Source organism: Mobula hypostoma, chromosome 22, assembly GCF_963921235.1.
Source record: "Mobula hypostoma chromosome 22, sMobHyp1.1, whole genome shotgun sequence".
Classification (NCBI taxonomy): domain Eukaryota; kingdom Metazoa; phylum Chordata; class Chondrichthyes; order Myliobatiformes; family Myliobatidae; genus Mobula; species Mobula hypostoma.
In genome coordinates this window covers 55,907,446-55,927,465 of record NC_086118.1, presented here as the reverse complement: position 1 = coordinate 55,927,465, position 20,020 = coordinate 55,907,446, and the positions used below count along the sequence as shown (strand labels likewise).

The 20,020-nt window shown below is 40.8% G+C and overlaps 1 protein-coding gene across 1 annotated transcript in view; it reads left to right on the top strand.

The window, feature by feature from the left end:
• Positions 1-20,020, top strand: part of LOC134336425 (sodium-coupled monocarboxylate transporter 1-like) — a 76,237-nt gene that overhangs the window by 34,890 nt on the left and 21,327 nt on the right. Inside the window, exons 8-13 of the mRNA XM_063030644.1 lie at positions 1,387-1,527; positions 2,697-2,826; positions 5,553-5,641; positions 6,583-6,704; positions 10,553-10,623; positions 11,735-11,821. Of these exons, the coding sequence (XP_062886714.1) occupies positions 1,387-1,527; positions 2,697-2,826; positions 5,553-5,641; positions 6,583-6,704; positions 10,553-10,623; positions 11,735-11,821 (640 nt within the window). The remainder of the gene's footprint in view (positions 1-1,386; positions 1,528-2,696; positions 2,827-5,552; positions 5,642-6,582; positions 6,705-10,552; positions 10,624-11,734; positions 11,822-20,020) is intronic.

The window sequence follows — 20,020 nt, the reverse complement described above, 5'->3', positions numbered from 1 at the left end:
ATTCAGAAAGTTAGAAGGCATGGGATCCAGGGAAGTTTGGCCAGGTGGATTCAGAATTAGCTTGCCTGCAGAAGGCAGAGGGTGGTGGTGGAGGGTTGTGATTGGAGGATTGTGACTAGTGGTGTCCCACAAGGATCTGTTCTGGGACCTCTACTTTTCGTGATTTTTATTAACGACCTGGATGTTGGGGTAGAAGGGTGGGTTGGCAAGTTTGCAGACGACACAAAGGTTGGTGGTGTTGTAGATAGTGTAGAGGATTGTCAAAGATTGCAGAGAGACATTGATAGGATGCAGAAGTGGGCTGAGAAGTGGCAGATGGATTTCAACCCGGAGAAGTGTGAGGTGGTACACTTTGGAAGGACAAATTCCAAGGCAGAGTACAAAGTAAATGGCAGGATACTTGGTAGTGTGGAGGAGCAGAGGAATCTCGGGGTACATGTCTACAGATCCCTGAAAGTTGCCTCACAGGTGGAAAGGGTAGTTAAGAAAGCTTATGGGGTGTTAGCTTTCATAAGTCGAGGGATAGAGTTTAAGAGTTGCGATGTATTGATGCAGCTCTATAAAACTCTGGTTAGGCCACACTTGGAGTATTGTGTCCAGTTCTGGTCACCTCACTATGGGAAGGATGTGGAAGCATTGGAAAGGGTACAGAGGAGATTTACCAGGATGCTGTCTGGTTTAGAGAGTATGGATTATGATCAGAGATTAAGGGAGCTAGGGCTTTACTCTTTGGAGAGAAGGAGGATGAGAGGAGACATGATAGAGGTGTACAAGATAATAAGAGGAATAGATAGAGTGGATAGCCAGCGTCTCTCCCCCAGGGCACCACTGCTCAATACAAGAGGACATGGCTTTAAGTTAAGGGGTGGGAAGTTCAAGGGGGATATTAGAGGAAGGTTTTTTACTCAGAGAGTGGTTGGTGCATGGAATGCACTGCCTGAGTCAGTGGTGGAGGCAGATACACTAGTGAAGTTTAAGAGACTACTAGACAGGTATATGGAGGAATCTAAGGTGGGGGCTTATATGGGAGGCAGGGTTTGAGGGTCGGCACAACATTGTGGGCCAAAGGGCCTGTACTGTGCTGTACTGTTCTATGTTCGATAAACCAACTCCTATTCCTGAGGAATTGAGCTTACACGAATCCAAATATCCCATTTAACATCTCCAAATTTTACCCTTAGTGTGATGGCATTCCCAATTAGTCTAGAGAGTGAGGTTCTCCCTTGTTTCATCACTGTTCTTATTTTGAATTAAGATTGGATATTTCGGAACCTGAGTGGGCAAGTAACAACTCTTTGACCAATCAATTTGAAATTTAGAAAGACAAAATCTGGTTTCCTAGGGAGTTGTGGTTGTTCACATAATTAGGGAGTTTTTATTTTCCAGCTTTGACCCTGATCCAAGGCGAAGGCACACTTTTTGGACTATAATTGTTGGAGGCACTTTTGGATGGACCGCAACATATAGTTGTAATCAAGCCCAAGTACAAAGATACCTCGCCTGTAAGAGTGAAAAAGAAGCAAAGAAGTAAGTTGTCTTGGTAAAATTAAGTAGTTATAGTGCAGCTAATAGAAATGTCCGGTGGAGTTTGCAGATTTTCGTGAGATCGCGATTTCAAGATTTAAGGATTGTTTAATGTCATTCCTTGTGTACAACTGTAAAAGAGTATCAAATAATTGTTACTCCAGATCTGATGCAGCACAAAAAAACACAGTAAGGCAATGAACAATATAAAAAACTCAATAAATATAAATACATAAGATAGCTCATATAGTTTACATAGATTGATAGTACGTCCATAAAGTGATGCTAGGTACAAAAGTGTCTGTATGACTCCGATAGGAGATAAAGTAGTAGTGGTTGGGGGTGATTGAGGGTGGGTTAGTGGGTGGAGGTATTGATCAGCCTTACTGCTTGGGGGAAGAAATTGTTTTCAAGTCTGGTGGTCCAGGTGTGGATGCTCCACCCACTGCCTAATGGGAGTGGGACAAACAGTCCATGAGCAGGGTGAGTGAGATCCTTCATGATGTTACTAGCCCTTTTCCAGCACCTTTCTATATATATATCCTTGATGGTGGGCACACTGCTGCCAGTAATGCATTGGGCAGTTTTGATTATCTGTTCCGGAGCCTTCCTGTCCACTGCAGTGCAGTTTCTGTACTGTGCAGTGATGCATCAAATAGTTTTGCTCCAGGTGGTCTAGTCTCCTAATGCACCATAAATTACCCCCAGATCTGAGTCGTAGAATTGGGTTAAGCTGACGGGAAAGTGCCATGAAGAAGCTAGTCATTCATGCAAATGCAAAATAATGAAACCATGAGGCTGCAAAGGGAAGTTTTGCTGAAATGTTGATAGGAAAGGCAAGGCCCAAAAATATATCTGATTATGGAATCTCATTAAAGGTGATGGAAGTTACCAAAGATGCCACACTAAACATGAAGCTGCAGGGAAGGGAGGTGAGGATCAGGAAAGGAAAACTTCTTCTTTGTCCTGGTCAGGAAGGGAACAGGTCAGAACAGTGGTTCAGCAAATAGATGAGAAGCGACTGAGAGTTTTGAAAATTATGGTTAAGGATATTTCATTCAGATTTCAATCTTACAGCACTCATAATCATGTAAAAAGAAATCTCACTTTGTAAGTATCACACAAACTGAATAATTCTACATTATTGGTAACGGTCATTTCTGATTTCACAGAGCTGTATTTCTGAACTGGATTGGTATGATTATTGTTCTTACAACAGCCTGCCTGTGTGGTTTAGTTATGTATGCTGTTTATGAGACATGTGATCCAATAAAGGCAAACAAAATTAGTAACAACAACCAGGTAAATACCTTTTAATTCTTTTTCTGAGAGCATGCACTCAGCTTAATTTCTCCGGTTTAGATATGATCTCTAATTACTATATCTAAATTCATGAACTTCAAATCTAAAAGATACCACAAAAGTTCTCCCATAGTAATGACAGTATAAACTCTGATCACAATATTCTTATTAAAGTGAAACATGATTTTTGAAAAATTAAAAGACATTTGAGAAAGAAATTTCTAGATAACTGAGATTCTAACTGAATATAAGGAAGATAAAACTCTGGTGTAGATAGTGTTCATTCATATTAAAGAATTTAGAGAAGATAAAGAGACAGTGTTTTTATTTGTATTTAAAGATTCTTTAGAAAAGGTAATATTGACTGAGGACTGGTCGGTAGGTTGTCCACCAGTGAGAACACGCACTGGAATCTGTACATTGGTAGTAGAAAGAAGAATTGTTCAACAAATGATCACAGTTCAAAGTAAATTTGATAATAAATATCACCATATATGTCACATATACAACTCTGAAAATTGTTTTCTTGTGGGCATACTCAGTAAATCAAATAACCATAAAAGAATCAATGAAAGACTGCACCCAACAGGGCAGACAACCTGTGTACAAAAGACAACAAACCTTGCAAATATAAACAAAAATAATAATAATAACAATAATACATAAGTAAACAATAAATTTCGAGAACACGAGAAAAAGAATCCTTGAAAGTGAGTCCATAACAAAAGTCAGCAAATTTAAATATGGCACTGGAGCTGTGCTTAGCATCACAGTCGTAAGTGTAAAGTGAGTAGAGCAGGGGGCTAAGCAAACAGCTTTTTAGTGCACCTGTGCTGATGGAGATCATGGAGGAGATGTTGTCAATCTGAATTGATTGTGGTCTGCATGTGAGGAAATCAAGAAAGCAAAAAACAGAAATCAACACAGATTTTAAAACAAAAGAATTGCATTGACCAAAGTAGACCGAATGATGTAGAATTTCTCTGAAGTTTAATTTTTTAATTTGAAAAGTTTGCTAATATTTCAGAAAACAGTTAAGAGTAAACTATCCTGTGGGCCTAGAGTCACACTTAGCTGAAAGATGTCAGGAAATGAAACTAAAAATGAGATTCTAGATCCCCAAATAATTTGATTATTTTAATTCTCTAGCCGCTCTGGGAATTGTTGCTACAAACTGCCTCGTTACAAACTGAGTATCTTAACTGTTATAGCACACGATGCCATAAGTAATATAACTGAGCCAGAATTTGTTTGCTCAGGTAGTATTTCATTTGCCCAGACTACTTGGAATGGATAACAAGATTTTGAGTTGACTGTTACCTTTTCCATCATAAGAAACCAAACTTATCACCTGCTGGTCAGTGCAAACTGTAGCAGAAGCAAGAGAGGAGAATGGCTTCAGCATCGGGTGTTTTCAAATTCCAGGCCCGTCACCATGAGAGTGGAAGTTAGGCCAGATTAGACCAAAGTCTAATTCGCTTTCGTAATGTTTTCTTCTTTTGACTGAATCAAAGTCAATTGAGTTTGATAACAATGTACTGTAATTCCCACATGTTTGAGCCCACATTTGTCTGAGAATAGCTTCTGTCCCTGGTCCTACACTCCTCCTTCCTCCCCCTCTCCCCAGTCCCCAGCTCCTAAACCCATCTTCAGTTGAATATGCAGAAATCATCCTTTAGAATTTTTGTACTAAATGTGGTTATTCTGCCCCAGACACACCAGAATTCCACACTAAGAGCCTGTAGGCTTTCGGGAATGTTATGCCGCTCCATGTGGAATTCATGTGGAATAGTAGATGTTAGTTATTGGGATGAGTGTGTGTGGAGAAGTGGTTCTCAGCTGTGGCGTCCTGTTGCTTCAAACTACTCTTACTGTGAGCATTGGTTTTCACCTCTGAGTCCTTTTATCAATTAGTGACTTATATCACATTATGAATTGTTAAGGTAATTAATACTTCACATGTGGAGAGTTTGCTCTCATTGTGGTGACAACGATGGAAAAAATTAGCTGAACATTCAGTGTCTATCTTCAAACTGATTCGCTGATGCTCATGACATGCCTTTTATGTCTTGGTGATCCATGGGCTAAATATAAATTGGGGATATCATATTATGTATTTTCATACTTCTTTTCAGTAACTTCAGATAGGTGACAAGATTTTCCTCTCTGGGATGTTCACAGCTCAAGGCCATTTATTTTAGGGAACAAAGTTATGAGCTGGGTCACAGTTTCTTAGTGTATCAGGGCTACTTACCTACTTACTAGCCTTCACCACTGGTGTTTAGGGCAGCAATGAAAGTCCTCCATCTCTGTTTTATACATACCTTTGCACACAGATAAAGAAGGATTCTTTATTGCTGTTACTGTAATAATTTTACCAGTCAGGATTGTTAATCCTGAGCTGAACCCCCAAATTTGGAGGACCAGTGGACTACTCTTAGTCTGGCCTCTACCCTTTGACCTGTTTGGCATGGGTGACTCTACCAAGAGTCAAAGCATAAAGCCTTGATTCCAGCAAACATAGCTCTCTGAGTCATTGAGGCAAGCAAGCCTCCAAACCATAACAAAGTTGTGGTCTTCTTGGAGGATCAAGAGTATTGAAATGGAAAAAAAATATCTTTACATGTCTACTAAGCATTCAGGAAATATTGACTAAATTAAACAAAATCAAACAAGAATCATGATCTGTTTTAAAGTAGTTTATCTTAATGTGCTTTTCCCTAAAGATGATGCCGTTACTGGTTGTGGAAATTTTGGACGAGGTTCCTGGAGTAGCTGGACTCTTTGTTGCCAGTGCATTCAGTGGTACATTGAGGTATGTAATATGTCACTCTAGGCTCAGGTGGATACAAATTATCACCTACATAATCACTGCCACACTGCTAATACTACATGAAGATGCTTTTAGGCAGCTGAGACATAATTTATGTGTAACTATTGCAAAAGCAGCTGAAGCATTTGAAGTACAGCCGTGCAAAACTTGGAATAGTTCTTTGGTATTCTGATCTACAGGTTATTTGTGCACTTCGAGATGACATATCTTATTACTAATCAATAACATTCACATTATTATGAAGTAGAACAAAAGCACATTCCTGTGACTACTGATAAACAAATGGAATAAAATATAATTCATCTTAAATATCTTTGAGTTTTGAAATATGAGCTTTAAAATTTTTAGTTTGTGCTGGATATTATTTAGATGGCGAGGTGGAGATACATCTTTCATTAGCTAGCCTTCAGGTCACCCTTGGGCAAGGTGTAGCATCTGCTTAGCACCGCCACCCAAAACAATCAGGGTCACATGAAGCCATCGGAGCAGATGGTGGATTGTTGTAGGAGAAGCTGATGCATATCTCAAGACCTGGTTATGCGACCACTGACGCCATGCAGACAATCTCTGAAGGGTATTGACAATGGCTGAGTTAATCTGTCTTGTAAAGGCACTGCTGTAGAAAAATTTGCCAGGAACAATCATGATCAAGACCATGATCGCCCACATTATACAGCACGGCACAAAACGAATGAAGGAATAACACAAACATAGCAGTCAAAATCAATCAATAGGTGCAGAGAGCAACTGTTCCTAGTTTAATGAGAATTTGGGCTTTATACTTAAGTTGTTTACTAGAAATTAATAAAATTATTTTAAAACTATATCTTTTGCAATATCTTTAACTGTTTCAATGCTGAGTAAAATATAATAAAAAATCATGGTAAACCAAAATATATAATACTTAATTTTCTTGTTGACAGCACAATCTCCTCCGGTATCAGTGCAATGGCTGCAATCTTTGTGGAAGATTTTATAAATCCTTTGTGGAAACCCTGGAAAAAGTTTTCTAATGGAAAGAAGACTCTGGTCTCAAAGCTCCTAGGTTGATTTTTCTTCTCATTTCACTTCCAATTCTGTACAATTACAAATGTTCTTTGGAGTCATGCCTGAAGACTTGGTAAGGACTCTGAAAAGGATCTTTCTCGTATCAGCCCATCAAAAACTATAGTAAATAGTGAAGATCTGAAATCGAATAATAAATGCTTGAGAATAATGGCAGGTCAGTCAGCAGCTGATAGTAAAAGAAAATGTGTTTCATCAGATCTGAAAAATGAAGAAATAAACAGAAAAAACACATTGTCATTCACATTCATTCCATAGTTTGTTTATACTTGGAGTGATGAACTCTTACATTTGACCTATGCTAACTTTTCCTATGCTTCCAATTTATTTTTGAATATTTGTTTTATGGGATATTATTCAGGGGTTGATAGATTCTTGATTAGTGAGGGCATGAAAGGTTACAGGGGGAAGGCAGGAGATTGGGGCTGAGAGTACAAACAGATCAGCCATGATGAAATATTGAAGCAGACTAGATAGACCAAATGGCCTAATTTTGCTCCTATGTCTTATGGTCTTATTATCAAATGGAATATAGTAAAAGTGATAATTCACTATCCAAGAAGGGATATTTGGTGTGCTTCTTTCCAACTGGTTCCTGCACTTTTTAAGAACTTGCCTGGTTCACTTTGTAACATTTAATAAAAGTGAGGTAATTGTTAGGTTATTTGGGCATCCAATAGTCCAGAGATCCTACCATTTTGGGACCCCTGAAATCCTGAGCTTGCTAGATAGATTCTGGCATAGTATCAGGTGACCGGAAAATTGCATATGTTACTCCGCTACTTAAGAAGGGTGGGAGGCAGCAGAAAGGAAACTATAGACCTGTTAGCCTGACATCAGATGTTGGGAAGTTGTTGGAATTGTTTGTTAGGGTTGGGATTACGGAGTACCTGGAGGCACATGACAAGATAGGCCAAAGCCAGCATGGTTTCCTGAAAGGAAAATCCAGCCTGACAAAACTACTGCAATTCTTTGAGGAAATTACAAGGACGGTAGACAAAGGAGATGCAGTAGACGTGGACTACTTGGATTTTCAGAAGACCTTTGACAAGCTGCCACACATGAGGCTGCTTAGTAAGATAAGAGCCCATGGAATTACAGGGAAGTTACTAGCTTGGGTGGAGCATTGGCTGGTTGGCAGAAAACAGAGAGTGGGAATAAAGGGATCCTATTCTGGCTGGCTGCCGGTTACCAGTGGAGTTCCACAGGGGTCGGTGTTGGGACCACTGCTTTTTTTCGATGTAGGTCAATGATTTGGACTATGGGATTAATGGATTTGTAGCTAAATTTACCAATGATACAAAGATAGGTGGAGGAGCGGGTAGTGTTGAGGAAACAGAGAGCCTGCAGAGAGACTTAGATAGTTTAGGGAAATGAGCAAAGAAGTGGCAAATAAAATACAATGTTGGAAAGTGTATGGTCATGCACTTTGGTGGAAGAAATAAATGGGCAGACTATTATTTAGATGGGGAGAGAATTCAAAATGCAGAGATGCAAAGGGACTTGGGAGTTCTTGTGCAAGATACCCAGTGGATTATCGGCACCCAATTGCCCACCATTGAGAACATCTACCATAAACGCTGCCTGGGCAGGGCGAAAAGCATTATCAGGGATGCATCTCACCCTAACCATGGACTTTTTACTCTCCTCCCATCCGGTAGGCGCTACAGGAGCCTTCGCTCCCGCACCAGCAGGCACAGGAAGAGCTTCTTCCCTGAGGCTGTGACACTGCTGAACCTCTCATCACAGCACTAAGCAGTATTGCATCCATATTGTACTGTCTCAGTACTTTTATATTTGTGTGCTGTAGCACTTTTTTTATTTGCAGTTATTTTGTAAATAACACTATTCTTTGCTTTTCTGGTCAGATGCTAAATGCATTTCATTGGCTTTGTATCTGTACTTGGCACAATGACAATAAAGTTGAATCTAATCCAATCTAATCTAATCTAAAGGACAACCTCCAGGTTGAGCCGGATGTGAAGCAGGTGAATGCAATGTTGGCATTCATTTCTAGAGGTATAGAATATAAGAGCAGGGATGTGATGTTGAAGGCTCTATAAGGCCTCTTGAGACCACACTTGGAGTACTGTGTGCAGATTTGGGCTCCTTCTTTTAGAAAAGATGTACTGACATTGGAGAGGGTTCAGAGAAGATTCACAAGAGTGATTCCAAGAATGAAAGGGTTACCGTATGAGAAACGTCTGGCAGCTCTTGGGCTGTATTCCCTGGAGTTCAGTGGAATGAGGGGGGATCTCATAGAAACATTCCAAATGTTAAAAGGCCTGAACAGATTAGATATGGCAAAGTTATTTCCCATGGTAGGGGATTCTAGGAAAAGAGGGCACGATTTCAGGATTGATGGACTTCCTTTTAGAACTGAGATGTGGAGAAGCTACTTTAGTCAGAAGGTGGTAAATCTGTGGAATTTGTTGCCACAAGCGACTGTGGAGGTCAAGTCATTGGGTGTATTTAAGGCAGAGATAGATAGGTTCTTGATTAGCCAGAGCATCAGAGGATATGGGGAGAAAGCAGGGGAGTAGGGATGACTGGAAGAATTGGATCAGCCCATGATTGAATGGCGGAGCAGACTTGATGTGCCGAATGGCCTACTTCTGCTCCTACATCTTATGGTCTTATAGATTATCAGAGTTTTAGTATGACTCTGAGACACACGAGATGATGAGGATTTTAAATCTAGAAGATATTACGTATCTTAAAAGCAAGGCAATGTTTGACTAGAAGCCACTGTTGGCTTGTGAGTGCAGAGTGTTGAACAGGACTTAATGGAAGTTTGGCTGCGGACAAAAGATCTTTGCTTTTGTTTCAGCACACTTTTCAAACTAAAGATCAACTTTTAAAAGCTTTTCCTCATTATCTAGATTTTTGACCCTAAGAACTATAGATCTTTGCAGTTCCTCTAGTCCTGACTGCCTACTGGATTTCCATGTTATTAACACAAATAACACATTTCACTCTATGTTTCCATGTACACATGATAAATAAACTTGAATCTTGAAATAATACATTACTTAGTTTACTAGTTTGCTATAGATGATTTTTAGATTAACCCTGTCAGCATAGTTCAATAAGAACATTGACAACAGTGACTGACAGAATATTTATTGGAAATTATTATTTGAAGACGTGTGTATTTTCACTTATGATTCATTACTCCTCCAAGGGGACCAAAACCTTGTCATAAGGTTTGGAGGGTTGCCTGCCTCAATGACCTGGAGAGCTACAGTATATTGGCTAGATTCAGGGCCTTTTGCTTTGACTCTTGGTAGGGTCACTTATGCCAAACAGGTCAAAGGGTAGAGCCCAGTCAACTGGTCCTCCAAGCTCAGGGCTACCAACCCTGACTGGTAAAACAAAATTGTTATGGAAACAGCGATGAAGAGTCCTATACCTGTGGGTAATGGTATTCCTGAGTCCCCACCCGGGCAGAAATGAGAACCCTGAACATACCTGGGGTACCACAGAGAAGATGGCCGAGGACAGACAGAGATGGAGGCCTTCATTGCTGCCCTAAATGCCAGCAGCATAATGAGCAGTAACTTGATTTTTTTATTATTAAAATGTGTTTTCTAGAAATTATACATCATGATGACGAATACAATACAATACAATACATGTCCAATACTTCTTTATGGACTTCTGACCAATTTTAGATTAGGGAACATTGGCGTTTCATCCCAAAATTGCCAACATAAACTTAGGTTAAAATAAATAATACATTCCAAAAAATAATAACAATTTTAATGATGCAGTTTGAAAATGTAGTGTCTTGCTTAGATTAATTTATTATTTTTTGATTATATGCAGCTATGATATTTGGACTTACAACAATAGGCCTGGCTGGGGTAGCTTCCCTGTTACAGGGCAATATAATTCAGGTAAATCTATTCATAAATTTTAAATAATTACACTATAGTTTATTTTAGTTGCCTGTCAAAGTAGTAAATGTGGCTTTTGTTGGATTCTGATGTTTTTTTAATCCAGGGTTCTTTTGGAAGCCAGGAAAGAGGCACAAAACTTGTTGCTTCACAATCATTTTATTAGAACAAAGAAAATTGAAAAATGGGCAGTGAAAGGAGCAGAATCTAGTAGCAGAAAACAGAACAAAGACCAAAAGATGGTGTTTCCTAGTTGTCAGCTCTTTTCATACCCACAGATAAGACACATTCCTTTCAGATTTGCAGATTAGAGTCAGCCAATTAGAAAGCCCCTATTTAAATAATGTACAAGAAAAGCTTGCACTGCTTTCCAGAATCATACAAATGTAACCACGAGGGGACACAATGAACAACTGCATATACATGCTGTGGTCAGTAGGGAGCATACTAAACAGTTACACAGATATGTATCACAAACAAGAGAAAATCTGCTGGAAATCCAAGGTCCTGAGGAAGGGTCTTGGCCTGAAACGCTGACTGTTAACTCCCTTCCATTGATGCTGCCTGGCCTGCTGAGTTCCCCTAGCATTTTTGATGTGAGGTATTATCATCATCATTATGTGCTGTGCCATATGACATAGATGATCATAGTCTCATGACCATGGTTGTTCTTGGCAAATTTTTCTACGGAAGAGGTTTGCCATTGTCTTCTCCTGGACAGTGTTTTTACTAATGATGCCGTTATCAATACTTTTCAGAGATGGCCTGCCTGGTGTCAGGGGTCGCATAACCAGGACTTGTGATATGCACCAGCTGCTCATATGGTCATCCAGCATCTGCTCCCATGGCTTCACATGACCCTGATCAGGTCATGTGATCATGCGCTACACCTTGCCCAAGGGTGACCTGCAGGCTAGCAGAGGGAAGGAGCACCTGACGCCTTTAGTAGAGATGTATCTCCACCTCACCACCCAATATATATGTGCATAAATGTATATATAACAACTATTTAAAATGCAAGCAGACAATTATTAGTTAAGCTGCAAAGAAAATAACAATTAAACAGTCTGATGCATTTTCTGAATGTAAACCTGTTTTCTGTCATTTTCAGGCATCTCTAAGTGTAGCAGGGATAATTCAAGGTCCCATTCTGGGTGTATTCACTTTAGCAGCCTTGTTTCCGAAGAGCAATGAGAAGGTAAGATCATCGACTGAAACTGATTTTAAATACACTTTGGAAGGCAAGACACTAAAATTTGGTAGACCATGTTACAATTTTCTTTTATTATGATTACAGCTTTTTAGTAATAAGACTCTCATCTAATCTAGATTTGTAATGTTAGTGTGAAGTTACAAATTCTAAGACACAACGAACATACAGAAAATGTCTGGTCATATCCTCTATCCTACATCCAATTCCCCAACAGGTCAGATTACATAGAACTGTACAGCACAGAAGCAGGCTTTTCGGCTCATTGTGTCTGTGCTGAACATGATATCCCATTAAACTAAATCTCTTCTGCCTGTACATTACCCTTTTCCTTCCATTCTGCACATATTCATGTCTATCTAACAGTCATTTAAATGCCACTACAACAACAGCTTCCAACACCACCCTAGCAGCCTGCTCCAGGCACCAACCATGCAGTGTTTTAAAACACCCAACTCTGACATTCCCTCCTAAACTCTCCTCCAAACTCCTTAAAATTATGCCCCCTCACATTAGCAATTTCTGCCCTGGGAAATAGTCTCTGGCTGTCCACTCGATCTATGCTTCTTACCATCTTGTACACCTCTATTAAGTCATTTCTCATCCGCCTTTGCACCAGAAAGAAAATACGTAGCTTGCTCGATCTATCCTCATAAAACATGCTCTCTATTCCAGTCAGCATCCTGCTAAATCTCCTCTCTAAATCTTAAACACTCTTTCTTTAATGAGGTGACCAGAATCTTTCCCCTTTTCAGAAACTTGGCTGATTTCCCACCTTCTTCAACAGGTGAAAGGTATGTGCAACTGAAAGACAATGCAAGTACCAGCCAAGCCCAGCACCCTTGTTGTTTTACACCTATATGCCCAGAGTATCAGCTATGGTAGTCAGACTCAAACTAAAATGGAAGGTCTAGGTACAAATATCTGAAAAGATGCACCAAATATTTTGAACTTAAAAATTCTAGATTGTGCAAACAATTAAAATAACTCTGCTTTGTGGCTGTGCTTCCATTTTAAGATGGTGCTGGTGAAGCACAGCGACTGCCTGCTGGTGGCAAATAAAATAAAAGAAAACAACTAAATACATTATTAATCAGACTTTTACTGGTAAACAATCACTGCAAACTATGGCCTGTAAATTCCCTGTCAGAGTTGAGCTTTTCAATTGCCTGTACAACCTGGCATTTTTGCGGTGTGAACTGAAGTCTCAAAGGTGCAGGACAGCTGTGGCGTGGTGTGTATGGGCTGAATCGAGGTGGCTGGATCTGGGACAGGAAGTGGGAAATGAGCCAATGTTTGGCCATTGCTCGAATGGACTTGGAGGAATTCGATGCAGCAAAACCGGGGTGAGGAAAATGGAGGTGAGGCATATCCCAGGCACAAGAGTGAAGAAAGACCCAAGGCTTGATCGATTTAAGCGCTGAGCCAAATTGGAAAGGTCGGGTATGGGCCAAATTGAGGTGGTGGAATTGGGCCTGAGAGTTTATTGAAATGGCAGGGCCCAGGTCCTAGAGCGAGGAATAACCTGCAGTTTTGACGATTTAAACGCCTGGCCAGATTGAAAGGTCAGGGTGTCAGGGCTGGAGGCAGGATGGGCTGGTTCATCTTGCGAGGTTTACTCTATTCTGCATTGAACTGAGGCTGTGGCCTGCAACAAATGGGCTTCTGAATCAGCTATAGTGATGCTTGCCTGTGGACTCACTTTTGTAAACTTCAGTTCTGAATGCTATTCGCTTACTTTTATTGTTGGCATAATTTGTTTTTTTTTCTGCACATTGAGTGTTTGATGGTCTTCTTTTGTTTTAATGGATTCTATTGGATTTCTTTGTTTTGTGGCTGCCTATAAGGAGACAAATCTCAATGTTGTATATAGTATACATGCTTTGATAATAAATGTACTTTTAACTTTTGAACTTTGGACTTCATTAATAATTGTGTCACATTTAGCTCAGAGGTTCCAGCATTAGAATTCAAATGCCCATGGTGTAACACTGGAATGAATCCACAGTGCTTTCCTTTCTCTGTTGTGACAAGCCACAGGAATTTTTACTCATAACCTTTATAATTTCAACAGGCTGGCCTCAACTTTCCACCAATTCTGTGATTTATTCAGATTTCCAGCACCTAAATTTTTCTTTTGCTTTTCTCCCAAAAGCCAAAGGTCATCAGCACCAGGTACGTCGAGCTGCAGCTCCTTAGGGACTGGGTTAGGGAACTGGAGATGCAGCTCAATGACCTTCGTCTGGTCAGGGAAAGTGAGGAAGTGATAGAGAGGAGGTATAAGAAAGTAATCACACCGGGACCTCGGATGACAGATAAGTGGGTAAAAGTCAGGAGAGGGAAGGGCAAGAGTCAGATACTAGAGAGTACCCTTGTGGCTGTCCCCCTTGACAATAAGTACTCCTGTTTGAGTACCGATGGGCAGGACGACCTTCATGGGGAAGCAACAGTGGCTGCGCCTCTGACCTAGAGTCTGGCCCTGTGGCTCAGAAGGGTAGGGAAAGGAAGAGGATGGCAGCAGTGATAGGGGACCCTATAGTTAGGGGGTCAGACAGGCGATTCTGTGGACTCAGGAAAGAAACGCAGATGGTAGTTTGCCTCCCGCGTGCCAGGGCCCAGGATGTTTCTGATTGCGTCCACGACATCCTGAAGTTGAAGGTGAACAGCCAGAGGTCATGGTACATATTGGTGCCAGCGACATAGGTAGGAAAAGGGAGGATGTCCTGAAAACAGTCAACAGGAGTTGGGAGGGAAGTTAAGAAACAGGACCTCAAAGGTATTAATCTTGACATTATTTCCTGTGCCACATGATAGTGAGTATAGGAATAGAGTGAGGTGGAGGATAAATGCGTGGCTGAGGGATTGGAGCCGGGGGCAGGGATTCAGATTTCTGCATCATTGGGACCTCTTTTGGGGCAGGAGTGACCTGTATAAAAAGGATGGGTTGCACTTGAACCTGATGGGAACCAATATCCTGGCAGGGAGGTTTGCAAAGGCTATTGGGAGTGTTTAAACTAGAATCGCTGGGGGGTGGGAACCAAACTGAAGAGACGGAGGAAGGGGTGGTTGGCTCACAAATCGAGAAAGCTTGTAGACAGTGTGAGAGGGAGGATAGGCAGGTGATAGAGAAGGGATACGCTCAGACTGATGGTTTGAGATGTGTCTATTTTAATGCAAAGAGTATTGTGAACAAAGCGGATGAGCTTAGACTGTGGATCAGTACTTGGAGCTATGATGTTATGGCCATTACAGAGACTTGGATGGCTCAGGGATGGGAATGGCTAATTAGAGTGGCAGGCTTTAGATGTTTCAGAAAGGACAGGGAGGGAGGCAAAAGAGATGGGGGCGTGACACTGCTGATTAGAGATAGTGTCACAGCTGCAGAAAAGGAGGAAGTCGTGTAGGGATTGTCTACTGAGTCACTGTGGGTGGAAGTTAGGAACAGTAAGGGGTCAATACTGGGTGTTTTTTATAGACCACCTAATAGTAACAGGGACATCGAGGAGCAGATAGGGAGACAGATTCTGGAAAGATGCAATAATAACAGGGTTGTCATGGTGGGAGATTTTAATTTCCCCAGATGGGGATGGAGTGGAGTTTGTTAGGTGTGTTCAGGGAGGTTTCCTGACACAATATGTAGATAAGCCTACAAGAGGAGAGGCTATACTTGATCTGGTATTGGGAAATGAACCTGGTTAGGTGTCAGGTCTCTCAGTGGGAGAGCATTTTGGAGATAGTGATCACAATTCTATCTCCTTTACTGTAGCATTGGAGAGGGATAGGAACAGACAAGTTAGGAAAGCATTTAATCGGAGTAAGGGGAAATATGAAGCTATCAGACAGGAACTTGGAAGCATAAATTGGGAACAAGTGTTCTCACGGAAATGTACGGCAGAAATGTGGCAAATGTTCAGGGGATATTTGCGTGGTGTTCTGCGTAGGTGCTTTCCAATGAGACAGGGAAAAGATGGTAGGGTACAGAAACCATGGTGTACAAAGGTTGTTGAAAATCTAGTCAAGAAGAAAAGAAAAGCTTACAACAGTTTCAAAAAACTAGGTAATGATAGAGATCTAGAAAATTATGAGGGTAGCAGGAAAGAGCTTATGAATGAAATTAGGAGAGCCAGAAGGGGCCATGAGAAGGTCTTGGTGAGCAGGATTAAGGAAAACCCCAAGGCATTCTACAAGTATGTGAAGAGCAAGAGGATAAGGCGTGAGAGAATAGGACCAATCAAGTGTGACAGTGGAAAAGTGTTTATGGAACCGGAGGAGATAGTGGAGGTACTTAATGAATACTTTACTTCAGTATTCACTATGGAAAAGGATCTTGGCGATTGTAGGGATGACTTACAGTAGATTGAAAAGCTTGAGGATATAGACATTAAGAAAGAGGTGTTGCCTATTTACAACTGTCCAGGAGAGAGGTGTCAAAGTTGGTGCGCTTCACCGGAGGCAGTGTGACATGGCATCCAAGCTGAAGTCAGTGCTTCCCCCCAATGGTTGCTTGGCAGAAGACGTATATTGTGTTTGACTGAAGACTGCTGAAACATTCATGGACTCAGGGCCTTGGACTATTTTTTTTTGTGTGACTGTATTTTACTGGCATCGAGATTCATTGTCACCGAGGAGGACGTTAGAAGGGCCTTTCTGAAGATAAATCCAAGGAAGGCAACGGGCCCAGATGGCGTCCCAGGACGGGTTCTCCAGCCCTGTGCAAGCGAGCTAGCTGGAGTGTTTGCTGACATCTTCAGCTGCTCCTTGCTTCAGTCTAAGATCCCCTCGTGTTTTAAGAAGGCAACGGTAATCCCAGTGCCGAAGAAGAGCAAGGTGGCATGCCTGAATGACTATCGACCTGTGGCTCTGACATCAATTGCTATGAAGTGCTTCGAGAGATTGGTTTTGGCACACATCAACTACAGCCTACCGGTCAACCTCGATGCTTTGCAATTCGCCTACTGGAGCAACAGGTCAATGGCAGATGCCATCTCTCTGGCCCTACATTCCTCCTTAGAACACTTGGAGAATAAAGACGCATACGTAAGGCTCCTTTTCATTGACTACAGCTCTGCTTTTAATACCACCGTTCCAAATAAACTGATTCCTAAGCTCCGGAACCTGGGCCTTAGCACTCAGATCTGCAGCTGGATCTTCAACTTCCTCACAGACAGGACCCAGGCTGTAAAAATAGGGGACAGGCTCTCCTCTACAATCACTCTGAGCACCAGTGCCCCACAAGGCTGTGTACTCAGCCCCCTGCTGTACTTACTGTACACCCATGATTGTGTAGCCAAGTTGCCATCAAACTCAATATATAAGTTTGCTGATGATTGTAGGCCATATCTCGGGCAATGATGAGTTTGAGTACAGAGAGGAAATTAAGAACCTGGTGGCATGGTGCGAAGACAATAACCTATCCCTCAACGTCAGCAAGACGAAGGAATTGGTTGTTGACTTCAGAAGGAGTAGCGGACCGCACGACCCAATTTACATCGGTGGTGTTCAAGTGGAACAGGTCAAAAGCTTTAAGTTCCTCGGGGTCAATATCACAAATGACCTGACTTGGTCCAACCAAGCAGAGTTCAATGCCAAGAAGGCCACCAGCGCCTTTACTTCCTGAGAAAACTAAAGAAATTTGGCCTGTCTCGTAAAACCCTCACTAATTTTTATAGATGCACCGTAGAAAGCATTCTTCTAGGGTGCATCACAACCTGGTATGGAAGTTGTCCTGTTCAAGACCGAAAGAAACTGCAGAAGATCGTGAACACGGCGCAGCACATCACACAAATCAATCTTCCATCCGTGGACTCACTTTACACCACACGCTGTCGGAGCAGTGCTGCCAGGATAATCAAGGTCACGACCCACCCAGCCAACAGACTTTTCGTCCCTCTTCCCTCCGGGAGAAGGTTCAGGAGCTTGAAGACTTGTATGGCCAGATTTGGGAATAGCTTCTTTCCAACTGTGATAAGACTGCTGAATGGATCCTGACCCGGATCTGGGCCGTACCCTCCAAATATCCAGACCTACCTCTCGGTTTTTTTGCACTACCTTACTTCCCATTTTTCTATTTTCTATTTATGATTAATAACTTAAATTTTTAATATTTACTAATTTTAACTAATTTTAAATATCTTTAATATTTAATATTTGTAATCCAGGGAGTGTGAAGCGCAGAATCAAATATCGCTGTGATAATTGTACATTCTAGTACCAATTGTTTGGCGACAATAAAGTATATCTTATATGTGCTCTATGTACCATGTGCTTTGTGCACTGTTTTTGCACCTTGGCCCCAGAGGAACACTGTTTTGTTTGGCTGTATTCATAGGTATTCATGTATGTTTGAATGACAATTAAACTTGGACTTTTATTTCCAGGTTCATTCTTGTAAACCTCCTCTAGATTCTCCCCAATGCCTGTATGTCCTTTCTTAGATCTGGGGCCCAAAACTGCTCCCAGATCACATAGCTTTGTTTACTGCTCTCGGATTCTAGAGTTTCTTGTGCGTAGTGAAACTTCATTCGACTAGCACCTCATGACTTCTAAGTGTAACCGAGGCTATTCCTGACATGCCCTTTTGTATTGCTCAGTGAACCAGGATTGATCTCTAATTTGATGATATTGGTAATGTGACATGTATGTCAGGCTCTTAGGTTATAGATTGTCATGGTAAACATTCCAGTTGCTGCTGATCCACAACATCTCATGGGTACCTAGTTTTGAACTGCTCCATCTTTTCTGAGTCAATTACATTTAGCGCGATTCAAGGATATTGTTCTCAACTAATTGTTAAACCCTACCCACCCTATAATGATCCCAGTCAAGTACCTGTTATGTTTTGTAACTAAAAAAAAAATTAATTGGAAGGAAAACAAGGGAGCCCGAGAGATGCATGTAAACTTCATTTTTACTTTTAGCAAGGTGCCCTCTTATGACATGGTGGTGTGTGACGTATGCTGTTCAGGTATTTTCACATATAACCTGTAACGCATGATGTAAGGAACAAAGAGTGCTTAATCAAACAATATATTTACAATATCACTCATATTACTGAAATATTAAATACATAATAGCATCTGCCACAAAACGTGAGGAATTCGCATTACTTTTTATCAACAAAATTACTTCCATTAGGGAGAATATAGCTACAGATACTGGTAACATCTGTAATCAATCTTGTTAAAAGATGGCAACCATATCAAAATTACAAATATTTCTGATTCAGAACTCTATAACCCTACCACACATTTTAATAATCTTCTAATAGTGCTTTAATTATTAACATCCCTTAATTAACAATTAACATTATTAACATCCCCTGAAACTGGAGTATTTTCAGATGCCTTCAAAATTGTGAGTGTCAAATCCCTACCTGAAAAGTTAAACCTTGATAATGAGGTACCAGCTAACTATAGGCCTAAATCAAATCTTCCTGGGCAAGATTCTTGAGAAACTTATTTTCAATTAAATCAACAACTTTCTGAATGAGAACAATATTCTAGAGAAGTTTCAGTCTGGTTTTAGAGCAAACCACAGCACGGAGACAGCCCTTACCAAAATAGTCAGCAACCATAGGCTCAGCACTGATTCCACAGAAACTCAGTTTTAATTCTTCTAGATCTAAGTGCTGCCTTCAAGAAAATTGACCACAACATTTTTGTAGACCACCTTGAGAACTGAGTTGGTCTCTCTGGTAGTGCCCTTAATTGGGTTTGTTCATATTTCTTAGAGAGAAAATTTTGTCTGTCTTGGAGACTAATTTTCTAAGCGATATGATGTACATTTTGGTGTTGCTCAGGAAAGCTGTTTTGGTCTCCTGTTCTTCTCCTTATGCAGTACATGCTCCCCTCGGGAGATATCATGAGGGAGCATAAACTTGATTTCCATATAGACGACACACAATTGTATATATCTGTTGAGCCTGATAACGGTAACACGCTATCTTCTCTGACTTTTGTTATGGCTGTAATAAACAAATGGATGAGCAATGATTTCCTAAAACTACATGAAGGTAAAACTGAAATAGTTCTGATTGTTTCTAAAGCTAAAAGAGATAAACTTCTTGATAAACTTGAGAACTTGGCTGTCCTTGTAAATTCAGAAGTAACATGCCTTGGTGTTATTCTTGACTCAGATTTGAATTTTAAATCTCACATAAAGAAAATGACCAAAGCATTATTTCTTTAC